Source organism: Ovis aries, chromosome 3 (assembly GCF_016772045.2).
Source record: "Ovis aries strain OAR_USU_Benz2616 breed Rambouillet chromosome 3, ARS-UI_Ramb_v3.0, whole genome shotgun sequence".
NCBI classification, from domain to species: Eukaryota; Metazoa; Chordata; class Mammalia; order Artiodactyla; family Bovidae; genus Ovis; species Ovis aries.
Genome location: NC_056056.1, coordinates 85,572,204 through 85,592,678, shown reverse-complemented (window position 1 = coordinate 85,592,678; position 20,475 = coordinate 85,572,204). Strand labels below are relative to the sequence as shown.

The following is a 20,475-nucleotide window of genomic DNA, read 5'->3' as shown; positions in this document are numbered from 1 at the left end:
CTTAACTCTTACCAAAATGCAATAGTTTAAAACAGAAGACTGCAATTCTACTGTATATCACCCTGAAGAAGAGCACAAGCTTACCCTGACTCTTATTTATTAACTGTGTGATGTAGGGCAATTCACTTCTCTGAGCCACAGATTTCCTTCTAAAATGGAGATAATGATAACATTTGGCAGAACTCATCAATATTTATTAATCCAATAAATATTTATTAAGTACCTAATATGTTTTAATAATTATGCACTGTACTATGTACTGGGGATTTAATGGCAAACATAATAGACATGGTCTTTTTTTTTAAAGACATGTTCTTCTTAAAGCTTATGTTCAAGTAGGAAGGTCAGAAATGTTCAAGTAAATAATAATTACCAACTATTCAGCATGCTATTTATGGCCTTAGTAACAAACAAGTAACAAACAAGATACTATATGAGAAATAATACAAAATGACCTTGAGATAGCATTTCCAGTAGGAAGGCTCAGGCAAGGTAGGGGCAGTTTAAAAAATAGGAAATACACGTTTTCATGACATCTTTGAGAGAAGCTACATTTATCCTCTTAAATTATTCCAGTTTCAGTATATAATGCTTTAAGGGTTAGATGGGATAAAGTATGACTATCTTTCAGCATAGTGCCTATGCCTTGGAAAGTCCCTAAATATCTATTAAGTATTACTAATGTTAATAACGTATTAAACACAGTTCTAACCTGTTAACCTCAAGGAATAGTGACAGTACTTACACAACAAATTGCAACGTAGCACTTCTATCTATCACTGCAACTGTCAATTTTAATAGGCTATCCTACTATTTTTATACTACACCTGTACTTGGACAAAACTCAGTTGTAGTGGGACTTTTCAGTTTTATTTGAAATCAATTGTCTTCCTGAGGGCAAAATTTCTCTCCCTTGATTTAATCCAATAACATTTCAACAAATGTAACAGTGACCAAATATGTATGTGAAGTATGTAGTTCAATTGGTAAATCTCAAAAAAAAAAGAAGAAACTAACCATAAATAGATCTTTAAAGGACTATGATGGCTTAAAACATATCATTTAAAAGTTTTAAATTTTTTGAGATGTGGAGAGAGACCAGAATTGTTCAAATAACATACAGAAAATTTTTATTAGAAAGTGATTTGGATTTCTAAATGAGACAATAGTTCACAATACAAAAAACAATGCTCTAAAAATGTTGATTAAATTGCCTGATTCCAGTTGTCTACAAATGTGAAAAGCACAAACAGAAAAGTAACACTATGTAAAGACGGTTAACATACACATTAAAGCATATCAGTTGTTATAAATTATGCAGTTTCTGGACCTTAACAGAATACCCAGATGATGTATAAGATAAATGTGTATATGAAAAACTCTAAACTACTTTTCTCAATGCTGCTAAATCTGTTCCATGTATTCTTGGCTAGTTATACAAGGAGAAATATTCCTATGTTACCCCCTAAACCAAATATGGGCTTTCTTTTTTCTTTTTCTCTTTCACGTGGTCAAATAGGTAGTGGAAACTCTTTTTTTCAGAGATGTTCCAAGTTGCTGTCTCAGATCAAGGAGGCTTTAGAATTAATGAACTAAGAACTCAAGAGTAGCAATTCCATGCCCCTGCCCTCCCACCCACACTTATGACTCACACACTGTACTTTCTTTTATTGCTGTGAAAACAATACTAAAATCACTTAAAACAACAGGAAAAAACATACTACAGTATTGAAATTCAAATTAGCAAATGTATCAAACAAGTGGTAAGAAGACTACCAATCATTTCCCCAGTTAAATTTTCCATGATTCTTTCAAAAATAGTTTAGAACATACTTTGTGACAGGGACTCTTCTAAGTGTTTGTGAGATATCAATAAAACATCACGGATCTGGGGAAAGCACAGAGTTATCTGGTGAAAATAAAGTTCAATGAAGTTTTAAAGATCTTCAAAATATGTGAAATTTAAATGTTTCACTACTTTTTGAGTGTAAAGCCTCCAGACAGAAAGTTTTGGACACAGTCTATCAAAGTGAGTCAGTTTCAAATACTGATTGAGGTAAAAGCATGTTGTCCTACAGAAGATACTAGAACTCTAGCATTTGGGAGGCAGATATATCAATTTAGAACTCTCCTAAAATTCATTCATAGACAGCCAAGTCCTGAGACTTGTTTATGTAGACTAAGCTCCAAGAAAGTAACTGCTCTTTCAAAATTCCACAGTTCAATATGTTAAATACCAGAATATATCTAAAGTAATTTTAAAAGTATAGGCTTTATGCCTATAATATGCTAGTAATTGATTAAACTACTTACCATTTTAGACTTCTATTCATATTAATAGTTTACCCTGCTATTCAGCAGAAACTAACACAACATTGTAAAGCAACTATACTTCTATAAAAATAGAAGAATATTTTTAGTACCAACAATCTACTCTGATCACTAACCAACAGAAAACAGTTTCTAAATTTCTACCTAATGAATTTTTAACGTATGTGGATCACTACTGAAAGAACCTGCATGTTCTCAAATACGAGAAAACACATATATCTGCAGCCTTTTCAGATTTTCCTATTATATATCCTAGCAAAAGAAGTTAATATACAATGAAACTTTTAAAAATAATTTCTTAAAAAATTAAACTTACCTTTTCAATATTTCCATATAAGCAGAATAGGTTGAAGACTCTTGAACAATTCATTTTTAGTTGATGTAATCCACTAACCATTACAACTGAACCAGAGGGATTTCCTCCATGCATGTAAGAGGAAGAGGCCTGTGGTAATGGATAGGCAACAAGCTCAGGTGTATCTCGAGAGCCCATTCTGTAACGACTCGGTAAAGGTAATAATGGACCATGGGATCCTATTAAAAACAAAACAAAATAAAACTTTAGCAGACACACTTCACCACATACAAAAACAAACTCTTATTAGCTAGGTTGATGCATATCCAAGGAAAACTCAAAAAATGTATGAATATTCAAATATAACCTGTGGGAATTAACAAAAATCTGTATTTATTTGCACCAGATCCAATATACACTGACCTGCACACACCTGCATACACCAGGATTTAAGTTCTTATTTTTAAAAAGTGATTTTAACAAAAATCAGGCTATGGATGGATGAAAAAGATCAGGTTATGGATGGATGAAAAGGAATCAGTGTAAAACTTTGGGCCACTATATATAAATCATACATCAAACTCAAAAAAACCTGCCAACATCTTTTGGAGGATGGAATAATACAATAAAATCTTCAGTGAAATCTATATACAGATAACACCTTTAGTTCCACTAAGAAGTTGTCCCCTTGAATATATTTTACTATTAATGTACTTTCAGGCTAGAATCGTATTTTCCTGATTATAATTTAGGAAATAAAAAGCCTAGATTTAGTTAATAACCCCCTACAAACACACTCAGAGGTTATCATTATTCAGCAACTTCCATTTTTTGAAACATCAAGAATCCAAAAGAAGATAATACTTGAATATCTGAATCTGCTGTCACAGAAACACACAAAACTATGTCTCTCATTCTGAGAATCTTTACTAAGAATCAACTAGCTAACTCTAGAGTAGCTCTAAGTAACTCAATCTACTCAGTTTTCCCATCCATAAAAGATTAGAAGCAACAGGAAAAACAAAGCTAGAGTGAATGGAATAGATGGGAATGAAGGAGTCCAGAGAAACTGATACTAAAAGTTGGCAGAGGGCACATTTACAGAAGGAAGAAGAGAGGCGTAAGAACTAAGAACAAGCAACTAAGATGGAGCAATGTAACTTAAAAATGTAAACCCACACATCGTAGTGCTCCTGAAGTGAAGTGAAGTGAAGTGTTAGTCACTCGGTCGTGCCCAACTCTTTGCAACCCCATGGACTGCAGCCCACCCTGTCCATGGGATTTTCCAGGCAAGATACTGGAGTGGGTAGCCATTTCCTTCTCCAGGGGATCTTCCCAACCCAGGGATTGATCTCCTGCACTGCAGGCAGATTCTTTACCGACTGGGCTGAGTCAGTCATTATAGAAGCATACTCTGGGGTGCATATAAAGATTTTCCTACTGTGCAAGAAACCAATCCAAAAACCCAAGTCCTTCCCTCATTTTTCAAGAAATAAAGAATATGTAATGCTACTAGCTTTCACTTTTATGTAAGACTAAGGAACACTTGTCATGTAGAGTGAGTTACTAAAAACTACTATATTTTGGTATCATAGCACATTATTATAGCTTATGTGGATTCAACATTCAATATTCTAAATATAGCTGCCATTCATAACAACACAGAAATACTATCACTGAGCACATGTAAATATAGTGTAAATTCCTACAATTTTATGGAGGCATACTTTATCAATATATCATCATCAGTGTTGCCTTAAATTGGTCAAGGTTTTCAACTGCTCTTATTGTCGATAATCTAGTTTATCAAAACAATCAATATAGCTCATGGTGAGTTACTTGTTAAGTAATTATCTGTATTTCAGCCTCTAATTTAGACTATTATATATAAGGTGGTGTTAAATATCAATTATTCTTACCCCTACTGCAAAAATGCACATATAGATTATACTCCACCCAGCCCTTCCCCTAATACTACCATTTGCTTGTACAGTAATGACACTATACTATTATGACTAAATTTTTTCACAGACAGTGGGAAAATGTACGTTAGATGGGTAATGGAAACTTCCACTCTGCTGAAGTTGACCAAGGTCCAAAAACTCCAGATCTAACGTCATAGGTAACAAATTCAGTACAAAAGATTATCTAATGTTTGTAATGACACTGAGCGAGCAGGATTAAATTATGCTATATACACTATTTAAATCATTACCTATATCAAGAAGATTAAAAACAAGTCTCTTAAAAGCTTTCTAAATAATTCATGCAAAAAGTATTGCTGCTTCTGTTTTAAAAAAATTCATTTATATGGGAAAATGCTACATAAATGGCATTTTGAACACTTTGAAGGCCTTCCCCATCTTCAGCACTTTAAAATCTGTACATTATTTTTTGCCACTTTTCAAGTACTATCAGTTCATCTCACAGGGCTGGACTTTCAAATAAAGATAAAGAATTCTTAAAGCACAGATTTATACTGCTATAATAAACCAGTGAACAAGTTAAATCTGTTAAATAAACCTTTTCCTTTATTTTTTCACATACTATTATAAAGGAAAAGTCACCTATGGTATGACACCAAAATGCAAATGAACCTGCTTTGCTGAACTGCTGATCTGAAGGGACACAGCTATGATTTGAAGCATTTGTAAAAAAGGCTCAACATCACGAGCACTGACTCCCATCTTTGCTTTTACCCCAGTTTCTTCATGCTACTTCTCTCTTCAGTCAGTCTTGATTCGTCATTATCTCCTATCCCCTCTCCTGCTTACTTCCCTAGGAAAATAGAGCAAACTCTCCTCTGAGACAAATGTTTCAATAAACATAGCTCAGAGCAGGTGCCCCTACACAAACCCACCACAACCATCCTTCTTCAGCAGGACTCTTCAGAACCGGAATGACCCCTGTCTAACAAACGTCATTCCAAAGAGTTTCGCATCTCTCTTTAAGCTTACATCTTAAAATTTATACACACACACTCTTAGGGCATGAAACCAACAGAGAATTTCACAACAGGCTTTCAGAAAATATAAAGTTCTTCTAGGGCATATAACATGCTCTTACTAATGTAATTTTCGTGCATTCTATTAAGTGAAGACAAGCCTGAAAAGTCACACTGAGAAGGTGGTCTGTGTCATCGTTACTGCAGTACTTTGTCCTTCATCTGTATGCTCTCAGGTTTTTTTCTAACTCCCTCTGGCAGAATATTTAACCAATTTTTGGCCTTAAGCTGACTGCCACGACACATTTATATAATCTGCAACTATACTACAAACTTTGATGAGCCATTCTTTTGAAACCCTCCATTATATAATGCACAGTAAATTCCTAATAGGGGTTTCTTTACTGAAGGATCAGAACTACTTGTATGACCATGTTAATATTTACTGTTAAAGAAACTAAGAAAAATGATCAAGGAACACACTATAATGACTGTAGTAAGATTTTCACTTTATACTACACTTACTGTTTTGATATAACATATTGTTTCAAAATCTATTCTGTAATACAGGCTATCATAGAAACTTGAACAATTAGACACATACACATACACGTAATTAATTCCTGGAGTTCAAAAAAAGATACTAGGGATTAAGCTAAAACTCACAGCAAAGAATGGTCATCAAATATGTACACTATTTGAAAACATTTCAAACAACAGGAAACACTGGTGGCTTTTCAATAATAAATCCCAAGAGCACAACATAACAATTTCTGTTTTCTACCACTTCTAATAGTAATGCTAATTGTACTTCAACTTTAAACCACAGAATAGGTGGGGTCAATAACTACTGCTAAAAACTAAAAAAATATTTAAAAACACAGAACTTAGAACCAGTTTAAATTTTTATCAACAATTCTTAACATCTGCTTATAAAGACAACAGCCAGATACCTAACTTTTTCCTGGGGAAGATTATCAATCTAGGTTTCATAATCTTAATTTATCAACATAGCAAACATTAAAACTAAGAAGTTAAAAAAAAAAAAAGAACTAAATACAAATTTAACCAAAGGTGAAGTACCAAGTGTAGAACTAAAAGAATTAAGAGATCTAACCAAAATCATGTTTCCTTTTCAACAAATACCCCATTCGCTCTGCCTTTTATTACTCTAAATTCCTCTTTGCTCATCAACTGCTGGAATGGAAGAAAATACACTGAACTATACTTCTTTTTGGTCTTCTAACAGTCTGGAGCTCATAACTAATCAAAACCAAAATAAAACAAAATGTAACAGTGAAAAAGCTTTCAATCCCAAACAAGAGCTCTCATTTATCCCAAAGATTATGTGATATAACAACAGCCTAAGAAAACAAAGGACTTTGGACAACTCCTTTGGAGTATATTAATAAGGGACTGATCCCATAAACCAAGTCAAGGGAGCAGAAAAAAAGAGAGACAAGAATTGTGCCATTCTTCATCAGAAATGCAAAAATTCTAAGAGTTTGTCTATACTACCTTCCTTCTGCCTTGACAAACTTACCATAGCCATCATGTCTAAACGAAGAAGGGTGTTCTCCCAGAATGGCTTGTCTCTGGCGACCCTTTCCTCTATCTGACACAAAAGTAGAAACATGGTTTTAACAATTTTGACTCAAGTACTTAACAGAGTTCTCACATGGGAAACACCCATTCAAAACATCCATTACAATTCATGAGAAATGTGATTCCTGGTTAATGTTAAACATCCATTCATATCCAATTTAAATACAAACACCAGAAGTTTAAGAAAATAATTCTATCTAACAAATGCCACTTAACTTGAAAATATCTTTTTGGCAAACGCCAAATACAATCACACTTTCGAATTTAAGGAAAGAATGGATACTTTTCAGAAAGTGAGGTACACAATGCTAAAGCTTGACACTGTACAGAAGTTTTTTACCAATACATGTCTTTAAAACAAGCTTTAAGTGCAGTACTTTTGAAAGACAGTACCTGATGCATACTATTAGCTTCAACAGCAACACATTTTCAAAGTGGGCTTCTTTCAAGAAGTTCAGCATAAGCCAACAACAACCTGTATTACATGGTTTCACAATCAGTAAACACAGAGTATTTTGTATGTATATACACATATTTACAAACACCTACTGACTTGAGAGCTGGAAATTTTCACATCACTGGCCCATACTGTGTATCATGGATTGGCCATTGTCTATAGACCTTAACACCAGGCAGAACTAGGAACACCCTCAAAGCTTAAATACGCCAAGTTAAAGCTAACCAAGGGGGCTACATTATTGGACGAGAGTACTACAATACTCCTAAAGGATAATTTTTAGGCTAACTACATATTTAGGGGAGGCATGCCAATTTCCTCAAATCTAAGAAAACAATAAAAAAATTATTCTAAGTTTCTAAAATAGTACTTCCTATGTTAGTAAACTTTAAAAATCATTGTGTAATATTTTGAGAAAGTCTGCTGATCAAATTATGGTGTTCAGTAAGATTTTCTTTTTTTTTTTTTTTTTAATGAATCTTAAGAGTCTGGTCATTCTTTAAAAATTCAAAGAGAAAGGCTTTCTACATATCCTTAGTCACCTAAACAAATGAGGTTAATGGGAGATGAGAAATAATTTAATTTTCACTTCACGCTACAGAAGTATTGTTTTAATTACCTATTTCAAGTTATCACAGCATTGAAAGGGACCTAGGAGGTCATCTAGTTCAACTTTTATTCAGTGTATAAATTCTCTTTTTATCATCCCTCAGACTATCAACTGGGACCACCTAGCCTCTGCTGACCCAACTCTGGTAACAAGGTACTCATTACTTTCCCTTACATTTTCAGTTAGTCTTAAATCATGAAAAAATTAATTTCTATATTATATAGAAATTTGTCCTCTAAATATATTCTACTCCATTGAGGGCCTCACTGCCTTACTCAATACTTAGTCTTTATCCAAAAACTCTTTCAAACGCTTAGACGTTATTATGGTCCTCTCCATATTCACAAAGTCATTTATTTCTCCTCCAATCTAAACACTCACAGTTCCTTCTTCCCAGTATTATCATTTAAGTCTCACTCTATCAATCCAATCTGCTATTCTACTCTGCTAACATTCCTCTGCTCAAGAATGCAACCAAATGCTAAATGTAAGTGCTTATCTGATCTAAGAATCTTAAACCAAAACCATCACAAAGTCTTCATGGCTTAGTTTTACTGACAGTTAACTGTGTGCTATGAAAGAAAGAGCACTGAATTGGGAATCAATTAAGATTTCAACGTAACCACTAATTTGCTATATAATCATAGAAACAATCTTTATGTATAAAATGAAGAAGTTAAGAGTAGATGATCTCTAAGGTATCTTTCAGCCAAACATTGTCATTATTTCTCTTTAATAATTTCTCTTCAATAACTGGAAGAATGCACTAACATAAGGTCATATAAAGAAGTATGAGGAAGAGTCAAACACTGAATTTATCAATGTATAAACAGTGGTTTGTAAACTTTCATGGATTCAGTCTGAAATCTGATGGAAGCTGTGGACCTTTTCTCCCCTAAAAGATGCACACACACACACAAGTTTTGCTGAACATTTCTGGAGGGATTCTCCGGAGTCTAGGCTAAGAATTCTTTGCACTAAAATGTAAATTGACCTGAAAAGAACTTTTTGAAATGAAGTTATATTTATAAAGTCACTCTTGTTTTTGGTAGAAAAAGTTACAATTCAATATCAACTTGAATGGAAGCTGAAGTCACTACAAAAACAAAAATGAACTGCTATACGATATTTTGCTGTATAGACAAATATCTATCTGTAAGGAATCAGAAAACAAGGATTTTTTCCCTTTGAAAGTATAAACAGCTAACTGTTCTACCTCCTTTAATTATATTTCCCTATTTAAATTTCTATCTTACATTTCTAAACTTTCCTGACTATAATTCTTGTATAAAAATCTAATCTAAGCTGGCTTTTGTAAAACTCAGTTCTTTTAAAAAGAATAGAAATAAACACTGTTAAAATAAGAAGGATGTCCATAAATATTTTAAGAAACATTAAGAGAAAAATAACCAAACTTACTATTTCAAATGAGTTTAGAAAAAAACAAAACTGAATGTTCAGTAACTGTAACCTGACAGAAGTGAGAGATTTCTCATCAACCACTTGTTCTGTTGTTTGAGTACTAAGGCTTTGTTTTTCAATACTGTATTCAACTGTACCAAGCCCAGGCCAAGCAGATTTCTGTAAGTAGTAAAAAAATGTGGGGTCCAGCCTAAGCTGCATTATGAAACAAACTTGTTTGCAACCCCATGCATAAGGCAAGATGATTTCCTGAGAACTAAAAATTAAAGGGGTCAATCACCCGAAAGTCCTAAATAATTGAACATGCAAAGGATCACATTGTCTCTTTTTTTTTTTTGGCAACAGTACATGCACTATGGAGTTCCTACTGACCAAGATATTTCAGATGTATAAAAATTTTTCCTAGTTTATTGACTTTTACAGATATACTCATCTTGGTAAGGTTTCCCAACACATGGTTCAAACACTGATATTGTAGTTGAGATGTAGCCAATACTGCAGCCCCCTTGTTTTTACAAGATCCACATTTGATTTGTATATTCCAGAATTGCCACACAGTCAGTTGAACAATTTTATCATTCAAATCTATGCTCATGAAATCTAGCATTTATAAGTTATAGGTGAAAATGCATCTCAGATGAAATGCTCCTATTTTCAGATTTATAAAGTTTAAATATATTCTACCTTGAACAGACATGGTACTTTCACCTACATTTGAAAGGTCAAAATTTCTAGTTACACAAATTAACATGAATGATAATCTTAAACTGTTACAAAAAGTGACAACTTATAAACAGCCACTTTACAAAAATCAAACCACACAGAAAATCTTCTTTTACATATAATTCATCTTTTCATTATTATATTATTCAATGTCCACAATTGAGGAAAACAAAAACAAAAAAAGTAATCTTAGGTGCAGCAAGTATGTATCTATTTCTTTTATCTTTAATATCTGTGTGGATTGGTTGAGCATTATAATTCCCAAGACCTGTAGATAACTCTATTAAGGATTATATCCTCTATTAAGGATTCAATTAACAATTTGAATCTAAGCTGCTAACAGTTACAGCAATGGGCATTAAGATTTACAACATTGTAGATAAAATGTAGTATCCGTCAGTGAAAAGTTTTAAATTCTACAACTGAAACCTTAAGGGAAATCAAACCAATATATACATACAACTTGAATAAATGGGCACAGTCTATCATGGTATTCATCCCATGCAAGTCTGAAGTACTGTTAAGTGTCCTCCTTTAAAAACGTGGGGTGATGGTGCATGCAGTATGCAGTCAAGGTGAATTGCAAGTCTGAGTTTTCAGAGGGCTTTTTGCTGATGCCGATGTTGTGCATGATGAAGTGTAGAGTCAGCCTGCTGGAGTCCTCTATCCTTCTTAATGCCTCGTCCAGCTTGGGGGGAAAGTCCTTTCCATAGAGAAGCAGTGTGCAAGTTTGAAGTTTGTAAGGAATATTCTGAATCAGTTTCCTCTCCTCCAAAGAGAGAGAGCTGCTTGGAGAAATGCAAGTCCTTGAACTGCGGGCGTGCCTGTATGTGTGGGCTCCTTGTTGAACTAAATATACGTTAACTCAGTACATACCAGAAGGGGGCACTAATGTTCAAGGTTCTTTTCCAGCATTACAAGGCCTTTTGCAACAAAAGCTTCACCAACAAAGGTTTTCATTTGAATGAACTAGCTCATGTCAGGAAAAAGGAATCTAACTGCATGTAAAAATTTGACAGCAGATGTCAAGTACATCTAAAATGCATAAAATACTTACCTCGTCTTCCCAAATATGGTTTAGTGTAGTCCCAACTGTCATTGTCATTCCTGATAACATTTAGACGAGTTGGCTGTTAAGATTAAAAAGAAAGGACGTTCAAAATGTGTATCCAAAGCATAAATAACTTCTTTGGCAAAGTGTTGAAAAAAAAATATTTACCCTTGCATATTCAATTTTTAGTGTGCAACATCCAGCATATATATCTGCTCCATTGAGAGCTGCTTTAGCTTTCTGGGCACACAGGACTGATTCAAACATAAGCTCTATTAAGGAAATTTGGTTTAAAGTGTCCAAAATTTATCATTATTCACTCCCTAAGAAGTGGACTAAAAAAAGTCAGAAATAACTTACTTCTGAAAATGCTTTATGAAACAAAATTTCTAACAATTTTTAGTACGAGAATTTAAGATCAAGGGTACCAAAGAAAACATAATGCAACCAAAGTATCTACATTAACCCTTCTAGGTCATCAGAAATACTTTATAAATTGGGGAGTGGGAGGGGGAAAATGGAGCATTCCCTATCAAAGGCCAGCTTGCTCTTTTTGTTTCGATTTTTGAAGCTTTTAAACTTTTGTTTTATATACAAAGAGCTAGTATTATTTCTGCCTAAGTTAGATATCTGACTCATTGGAAAGACCCTGATGTTGGGAAAGACAGAAGGCAGGAGGAGAAGGGGATGACTGAGGATGAGATGGTTGGTTGGATGGCATCATCAACTTGATGGATGTGAGTTTGAGCAAGCTCCGGGAACTGGTGATGGACAGGGAAGCCTTGCATGCTGCAGTCCATGGGGTTGCAAAGAATCAGACACAACTGAACTGAAGTTAGATGTGCTGGATGATCCACTGAAGGAAGTTCACTCAGTCGACTTAATGAAGCCAGCGTCTTTCACATACTGGTGGAAACACTGACAGCACATATAGAGGCTGTATTTCCGGATCAGACCGTGCTGCTGCTGCTGCTAAGTCTGTGTGACCCTATGGACAGCAGCCCTCCAGCCTCCTCTGTCCACAGGATTCTCCAGGCAAGAATACTGGAGTGGGGTGCCATTTCCTTCTCTGTGCTGGATTGAGCCAACTGGGCAGGAGCAAGAACCCTTCTTTCTCTATTTTTACAGCTCGCTATCTTGAAATAGGAAATACTGTACTCTCAAAGTAAGAAGAACAGATAATTTCCTGTTAGGCAGTCCAGTGATTAGGAATCCACACTTCTACTGCCAAGGGCGAAAGTTCAATTCCTGGTTCAAGAACTAAGATCCTGCAAGCCACACAGCAAGGCCAAAAAAATTAAGTAGGAAGAATATTACGAAGAATCAATATAATAACGAAAGATTTTTATGTATTTCTGAGATGGTTGAGTTTATAATCTTTATCCTCATTTTACTGGCCTTTAAAAATTTACTTTAAGTTTCTTTAAAAAAAAAAAATCAAACCACAAAAGTGGTAATAAAAAAAAAGCAAAAATACCTTGCCAGAGTAATATATATATTACCATTATATATCCCTACCTTTTTCTATGTATATACATGTACACATAGGTTAGGGTTTTATTTTTTATTTTTTAATGGGATTGTACTATATGTACAGCTTGCTCGTTTTACTCAATGTATATAACAATTTAACATAGAAAAGTAGGTCTTACATAAACCATGATCATTTAAAAGATTCAGTGAAAAAAGGAAAGAAATATTCTACTGATTCCAAAGTTTTGATACTTCCAAACTATTTTAAAGAGATTCAGAAAAGTCCATTTGAGACAAATTTCAAAAAGGTACAAGTATACATATAATCAAACTGTTATTTTTTTTTTTCCCATTAAAAAGGCAAAGCAAACTGTAAGATGGAGCACTAGATTACTTTACAGTAGAAGTTATCAAAAATGGTAAAATTCTCTGTGGGTACTGCAGTTTTATTTTTAAACCTAAGACAACTAGATGGTGGGGGATAATAAATACTACTTGTTCTCAAAATTATTAAGCAGGAAAAAGTAACATCTATATTACACAGCATTCATACACATCAATAAAAAATTTACAAATAAAGGATATTCAACCATTGCTTGTATCCCATTTCTCTTGAATATTACAATACGCTGCACTTTTCCAACAGGATTGCATACAGTATATAAAACATCCTAGGAAGGAAAGAAAATAAGACTTCATCACATCTTATATTCAGAAATATAATAAAGCCAAACTCTGTTTTGTTTAACAACAAAAAAACCTGTTATGATGTCATTTCTATTAAGCACTAATTAAACTTCTAAAAACTGTTATACTTTAATAAATCTACATCTATTTTTTCACCTACACAATATACTCACATTAGAGAACTTCCAATGAAACATTTGAAAAGCATTATTACTTATAATCTCCTAAATGAATCCTCAAATTTTTAAGTACCTAAAAGAATCTCTGATAATACAATTAATAAACCAAAGCTGTAACCAATTACATTTTTTCCCAAATATGACTCTGAAATGTTTAATATTATAATCACTTAAATTACAATAAAAAATATTTATTAAAGAGGAGTAGTACAACTCAGTATTTATTTTTCAAGGACAATGGCTATAGAAAAAAGACCCAGGGAGGATCATTTCTAAAGAGTTAAATTTCACCAAACAAGATGCCTGAATCTAACAAAGAACCCTAAATACCCACTTAGGAACAATTCTTCAACTTTCAAATTTTTTGAGTACCTACATTACAGAGCCACACCATTAGGTAACTAAGGATATAATAAACAAATCAGAGTACTTGTACTAGTTATATTCTTTTTCACAAAACACCAAATACTGTAAATATATTAATGGTGTTTATTAATAAGTCTATATAGATCACAAAAATAAATAGATACATAGTATCTATCTAAATTTGAATAGTATCTAATGCTTTAAAAGTTTATATTCAAATATCATATACTCTTACTAGAAATGGTACTAAATGAAGCGCCTCTTATTATGACATTTTATTCATTACAAAAATCAAGTGTCCTTATCACTAGTTTATTACTAAACAGCATGCTATTACTATAAAGTAGAAAACTCAACTGGTTCAGGACATGAATCCTTTCAAAATTCTAACATTATTTTTTTAAAGAGTGAAGAAGAGAAGTTTTTAACAAGCTAACTCTAAACAGTTTATAATGATAAATACATCTTACTATACCACGGGATTCTGTCACTACCTAGCAGATGCTCTTAGTGTTATGTGCTGGCAAATGAGTGACAGATTTCTTGGATCATTTCCAATAAGCCTGTCTATAGTTTATCGTCAGAAAGAGAGTTAACAGTGAGAGTAGTAAATAAAAGTAATGTGCCTATTTAATTATGACAACTGTGTTTCTGACCTCTTTACAACTTCAGTGCTTACCATGTCTTTGTTCATTAAACATGATAGTCAAAACTAAGATTACTTTTAATAATTCTTTTTTTTTAACCCAATATTTTCAAACATCTATATGGCAGTGAAGAAAACTACAGGTTAGTCACCCAAGGCAAATTCCAAAATCACTTTTAATTTAGTCTGTCTTACTAAAATACATACCACTGTAATTGGATAAAGAGGATTCTGAATCGAGAGCAGAAGAACTTTGTTGCCTCCTGATGGATCATCAGTATTTCCTGGCCGAGTGATCCTTTTGCTTGTAGAATAGTTGAAAAAAGCCTGCTGACCAGCTATGTACACAGGTTCATCTGCAGCAAACGTCACACATTCTTTGGCACTATCTATGTTCTCAAATTCCACCAGAGCCTGCCGTTTAAACGGCATCATCATCACATAGCTGAAGGAAGACAGGGAAAGAATACTTTACTATAGCAAGTTTAATTAACATTTTTCTCAAGTAAAAGCAGACTTCAATTAAAAATGTCTCAAATCATACAGGCTAGTAGTCTTCACTACCTACACCCAATGTTAGCAAACTCTTAAATTATCCAAATAAACTGTGGTATACCGGGTAGATGGTATATGTTTGAAAGGTCCTCTTGTGATTAAAAGCTTTTATGTACCTCATGCCCTCCTCAAGCACAATTCTGTTATCAGTTACTAATAATCCCATCCAGTTTATTCCTCAGGCTGCCACTTATAAGCAGCATTAAAAAATATCTGGAAGTCACAACTGTTGAAGCCCGTGGACCTAGAGCCTGTACTCCATAACAAGAGAAGCCACTGCAATGAGAAGCCCATGTACTGCAACTAGAGAACAGCCCCCACTCACTGCAACTAGAGAAAGCCTGCGCAGCAATGAAGATCCAACGCAGTCAAAAATAAATAAAGCAGTGTATACATGTCAAAAAAAACTAGAAATGAAGGGAGGTTAGCAAGAAATCAGAACACGTGGATAGGAACAGGGAACCATGTCCTCTATTCACAGAAACAAGGGCGTTAAAAATATTTTTAAACACAGTCAATGTGCTTTTTATAAGAGCAGGAGGCCAGAGAAATAACATGAGGTCAGGTACTCAGTGACAGCACTGCTTCTCAATCAGGCATCCAGGAACTAACTACACTTCAAAAACTGGCAAGCCATTTCTTAGTAAGAAACAGACCACTTTGTAGCCTGGCAAATTATGTAATTTCTTAAGAATTTCAGCTTCCTTGTTTATACAACTGGGAGCACGGCTGTCAAGATTACAGTTCCTGCATATAAACTGTTTACCTTGCCTCACTCATCCTTACATCCTTAGCATCTAGAAACAAAGAGCCTGGCACATGACAGGTATTCAATCAATACTTTGGTCTAGGAGGTTTATTAGCTTTCAGCCCACACCATTCAAAACTGAAGAATAAAACACAGAAACAGTAACGCCTAGGATTAGTTTTCCCAACTATAAATGCAAGATATAAATTTCAGGAGAGAAACATTCCTTTTAGAAACTCAAACTCCTAGTTGAGGTTCTAAAGTTTTGTATACAAAAAAACAGAAAACACCAGAATTAGGTCTATGCTAAAGAAATTTAAGAATAATAAATATTCTCCCTCTCACAAATCTAAGTTGGTTTAAAGCTAAGTGGTATCACCAAGTAAATATGTTAATAATGTCCTTTGGGTCTTTGGAAACACAGAAAAATCATAAAGGTTCAAAAAAATAAATTCTTTATTGGCCTATTATAATAGACTTAGCTGTTTGTAGTAAAAAAAAAAAAATGCTTTCTATAAATACAATAAAAAGTAAGTTAGAAGCACAGAGTTAAATGCTACACAGGTTACCCAGGAAAAGTAGCATCATATAAAGATAGGGAATGGAAAATCAGAATGTCACAGGCATTTTATAATTCACTTAAATTCTAGGGTACATAATTTAAAAAAAAAAGTTCAAAGTACTAATACAAGAAAGACTGGAAGACCAAAGACAGAAAAAATAAAAAGTCCAAAAATATGGTAGAATAGGTATGTTCAGCTTATAGCTTAAAACATACTTACTAATTTTTAAATAAAAACAAAAGGAAGCAAGAGATTTACTACATAAATCAGGTCTCCAAAGTTTTGTTTTAAAATTCAAACTGGTATAGCTAATCACTACCTAGTATCTTTTCCTTTAATGAAAGAGAGAAGGGAGGAAAAGAGACTTATAAGGATATATTTTTAAATATTCTTTTGATTAAAGACAAAAAATAGCAATTATCCTGACTTATTTTTAACATCTTACAGTTTCTTCTGAACTTCTTTCCTATACATCTAGTTTTTAAGTATAAACTTACTATATATTGAACTTGGTGACTCATCTTTTTAATACAAGTAGTTTCTGTAAAATCTTTATATTTGCCCTCACATATACCACCAAATAAATCAACAAACAAAAAAATATGGAAAGTTTCTATAAGTGTGACATTTTGAAGCAAACACCTACTCCTCATAGGAAGCTATTCAAACTTCTTTCAGCTTTGGTAGCAGATACCTCTTATTCAAGATCATTTCACACCAACTGAAACTCCTATTGTACGTATTTATGCCAATTAAGCTCTTAATTATACACTAATTTGTTCCAATTACTTCACCATTTTCTATCCACATAACTATGAATCTTGAGGGTAGAATGAGGTACTATGCAAAGTAACCAAACAAAATTCATATATGGAACACATTACCACAGACTAAATATCAAACAGTATAGAGTCTAAAAATTGACGAGCCACTCAAAGTGATTCAAATTAGTCACAGCCTTAAACAAACAGTTCTATTTCTTTAATCCCCAACATCTAGTTCATGGTCATAATTGACATCAAAATATCAATATAGTTATTATTTCCCTAAAGTTTCCAACTTCATTTGCTCACCAACTTGTTTTCTGACAATATTCAGTATTTCTTGGCTGTAAAAAAAATAACTTAAAAAGCCCTAAATATATAAGAACAGAAGAAAATAAAAATCCAGAGATAACCTCATTGTCTCATGGAGTCTCTTTATAACTCCATAAGACTACACACCACCTGGAAGTGGTGACTGGGTGAATCAATGTCAACATGCAAGTCTAAGTATCATGTAAGGAGTCTGCTTCAATACTATGTAATTCTCCAGACAAACTTAACTTCCAATATCCACTCCAAATGACTAAGAAGTGATATAGTCATCCTAGTGATACTTCAAGAAATGGACTTCTACTTATGCCCATGAGGTTTTCCAATTTGTACCTCCAACCATAAACAAAATGTTAACAGTGGTTTCTGAGGTCCATAAGTTAAGGGTAATAAGTTTGCTAAGTCATCCACCTCTCATTGAGGTCACCAAGAAATTAAGAAGATGCCATGATGGAAGGTATCACCTAACACTACTAATACTCCTTTGAAGAAACAATTCCTCTCTGTTGGAATCTCTGATCTCTCCCTCACCATCTTCTTTCAATACTCAAAACTCCACATACATTTTTATAAAATTGAAGCAGTCAAATGATCTCAGCAAATATATTGAAATTTCTCTCCTGTTTATATATTATGACTTAGTCTGTATAGTCTCTGTTGCCTATAACAAAAACCCCAAATAGAAAAAAAGTAATAAATTCTATATTATCCATAGTAAGAAAGAACAGCCAAGCATATTTCAATTTAGAAAGCACTTTTTTAAGTGTCTATTTTGGGCAGCAGATTCATTTTTCAAATCACGTTTTTCATGTAAGTCAGTCTTCTTAAGTATACACAGCTGCAAAGAGCATGACTGACTACAAAACACAAAAGGAAGGTAAGCTAGGATAAAACACTGACCACTCATGATATCACAGCAACTCACACTAAGCAAGTCACGCCTACCTTTTAGTCTACTCCCTTTTCACTGCCAATTAATAAACAGTTCAAAACAAACTACAATAAACAAACAAAAAAAACCCCAGTATTTAAGTACTACTATTTGAAACTCTGAAGATAAAGGGCATGATTAATTAACTCAATGGCTTAAAACAGTATTTAAGAAGGAATCATGGATTCATTTGAAAATCAGATGAAAGATGCAATAATTAGTGTTACACACAATCTGGTTGAGGAGTGAGATGGGATCATGATCCACAAAAATTCACCTCAGAAAAATTAAAAATTAATCTCAGAAAGACTAAGAAGGTTTCAAAGAAATACAGTTATAGGCAAAGAATATATTCTATGGCTAAGCATCAAGGCTTGCAGCAAGAAAACAAAGCCTGCTCTACTGCACTGTTTCCACATCTATATCGAGTCCCTGTTGGCCTTACCATATTGTCCCAAATTTTTCCAGGGCCTCCACAAGGTCTGCTTCCACCACAGATTCACAGAGTCCTCGAACATGGACAACGGGTGAAACAGAAACTTTATGATGACTTCCACCAGCCTCCTAGCAAGATAAAATAATTTATAGTTAGAAGTCTAAATTGCATCTTTTAGTAAATCCAACTCTGCATTAAAAAGCAAACACTTATATAAAAATCCCAAATCAAACTGCAATCACAAAAACTGAACAGAAAGTCCCAATTAATATAAGGGTATACACTCCATTTTTCCTGCAATATAGATTAATTATCATCTTTTGACCTTGTTTAACTGATTTTCTAGTTCCACCATAATTTGAAGTTACTCTATACACTTGACAACTTAAATTTATACAAGGTACCATCTTTGCTGAAGTACCAGTATGGATGTGAGAACCGGACCATAAAGAAGGCTGAGCGCCCAGGAATTGCTGCTTTTGAGAGACTCTTGAGAGTTCCTTTGACTGCAAGGAGATCCAACCAGTCCATCCTAAAGGAAATCGACCCTGAATATTCATTGGAAGGACTGATGCTGAAGTTGAAATGTCAATACTTTGGCTACCTGATACAAAGAGCCTACACATAACAAAATACCCTGATGCTAGGAAAGATTGAAGGCAGGAGGAGGAGACAACAATGGATGAGATGGTTGGATGGCATCACCGACTCAATGGACATGAGTTTGAGCAAGCTCCGGAAGATGGTAAAGGACAGGGAAGCCTGGTGGGCTTTAGTCCACGGAGTCGCAAACAGTTGGATACGACTCAGCAGCTGAACGACAACAACCATCTCCTGCTGAACAAGGAGTACTCAAAAATACAAGCCTTGGAAATTCCCTGTTGGTCCAATAGTTAGAACTGGGTGTTTTCACTGCCAGGGCCTGGTCAGGGAATTAAGATCCCACAAGCTGCACAGGCACAGCCAAAAACAAATAAAAAACACAAGCCTCTCTGGGCTTCTGTGAAATACTGTGTATCTTTGAGTATGCCCAGCAAGAAGCTTTAAAATATACAGTCTTATACTTAATTTTAAAAGGGACCATGTAGGAGAATTAGCTTGAAAATGAAAATAGCTCTCATTTACTTATTGAAGTCCTATAAATCAAAGATTTATATATACAAATAGCCACTGGGCACCACTCTTACATCACTTCAAAAATGAAGCAACGTAAGTGTCCATCAGCAGATGAATGGATAAAGAATATTATTCAGCCATAAAAATGAACTTTGGGGACTTCCCTGCCAATCCAGTGGTTAAGACTCAATGATTCCACTGCAAGGGGTGCAGGTTGGATCCCTGGTCAGGGAACTAAGATTC

The 20,475-nt window shown here is 34.1% G+C and overlaps 1 protein-coding gene across 3 annotated transcripts in view; it reads right to left on the bottom strand.

The window, feature by feature from the left end:
* HNRNPLL (heterogeneous nuclear ribonucleoprotein L like) overlaps positions 1-20,475 on the bottom strand; it is a 42,580-nt gene that overhangs the window by 10,043 nt on the left and 12,062 nt on the right. For 2 of the 3 annotated variants that reach the window (XM_060412256.1, XM_015094428.4), the window contains 7 exons: positions 19,126-19,244; positions 14,997-15,234; positions 13,497-13,582; positions 11,607-11,703; positions 11,445-11,517; positions 7,114-7,185; positions 2,648-2,865 (listed from right to left, as the gene is read on the bottom strand). In XM_060412256.1, coding sequence (XP_060268239.1) covers positions 2,648-2,865; positions 7,114-7,185; positions 11,445-11,517; positions 11,607-11,703; positions 13,497-13,582; positions 14,997-15,227 — 777 coding nt within the window. In that variant the 5' untranslated portion in view covers positions 15,228-15,234; positions 19,126-19,244. The remainder of the gene's footprint in view (positions 1-2,647; positions 2,866-7,113; positions 7,186-11,444; positions 11,518-11,606; positions 11,704-13,496; positions 13,583-14,996; positions 15,235-19,125; positions 19,245-20,475) is intronic. The other variant, XM_042246263.2, reaches the window with a different exon arrangement.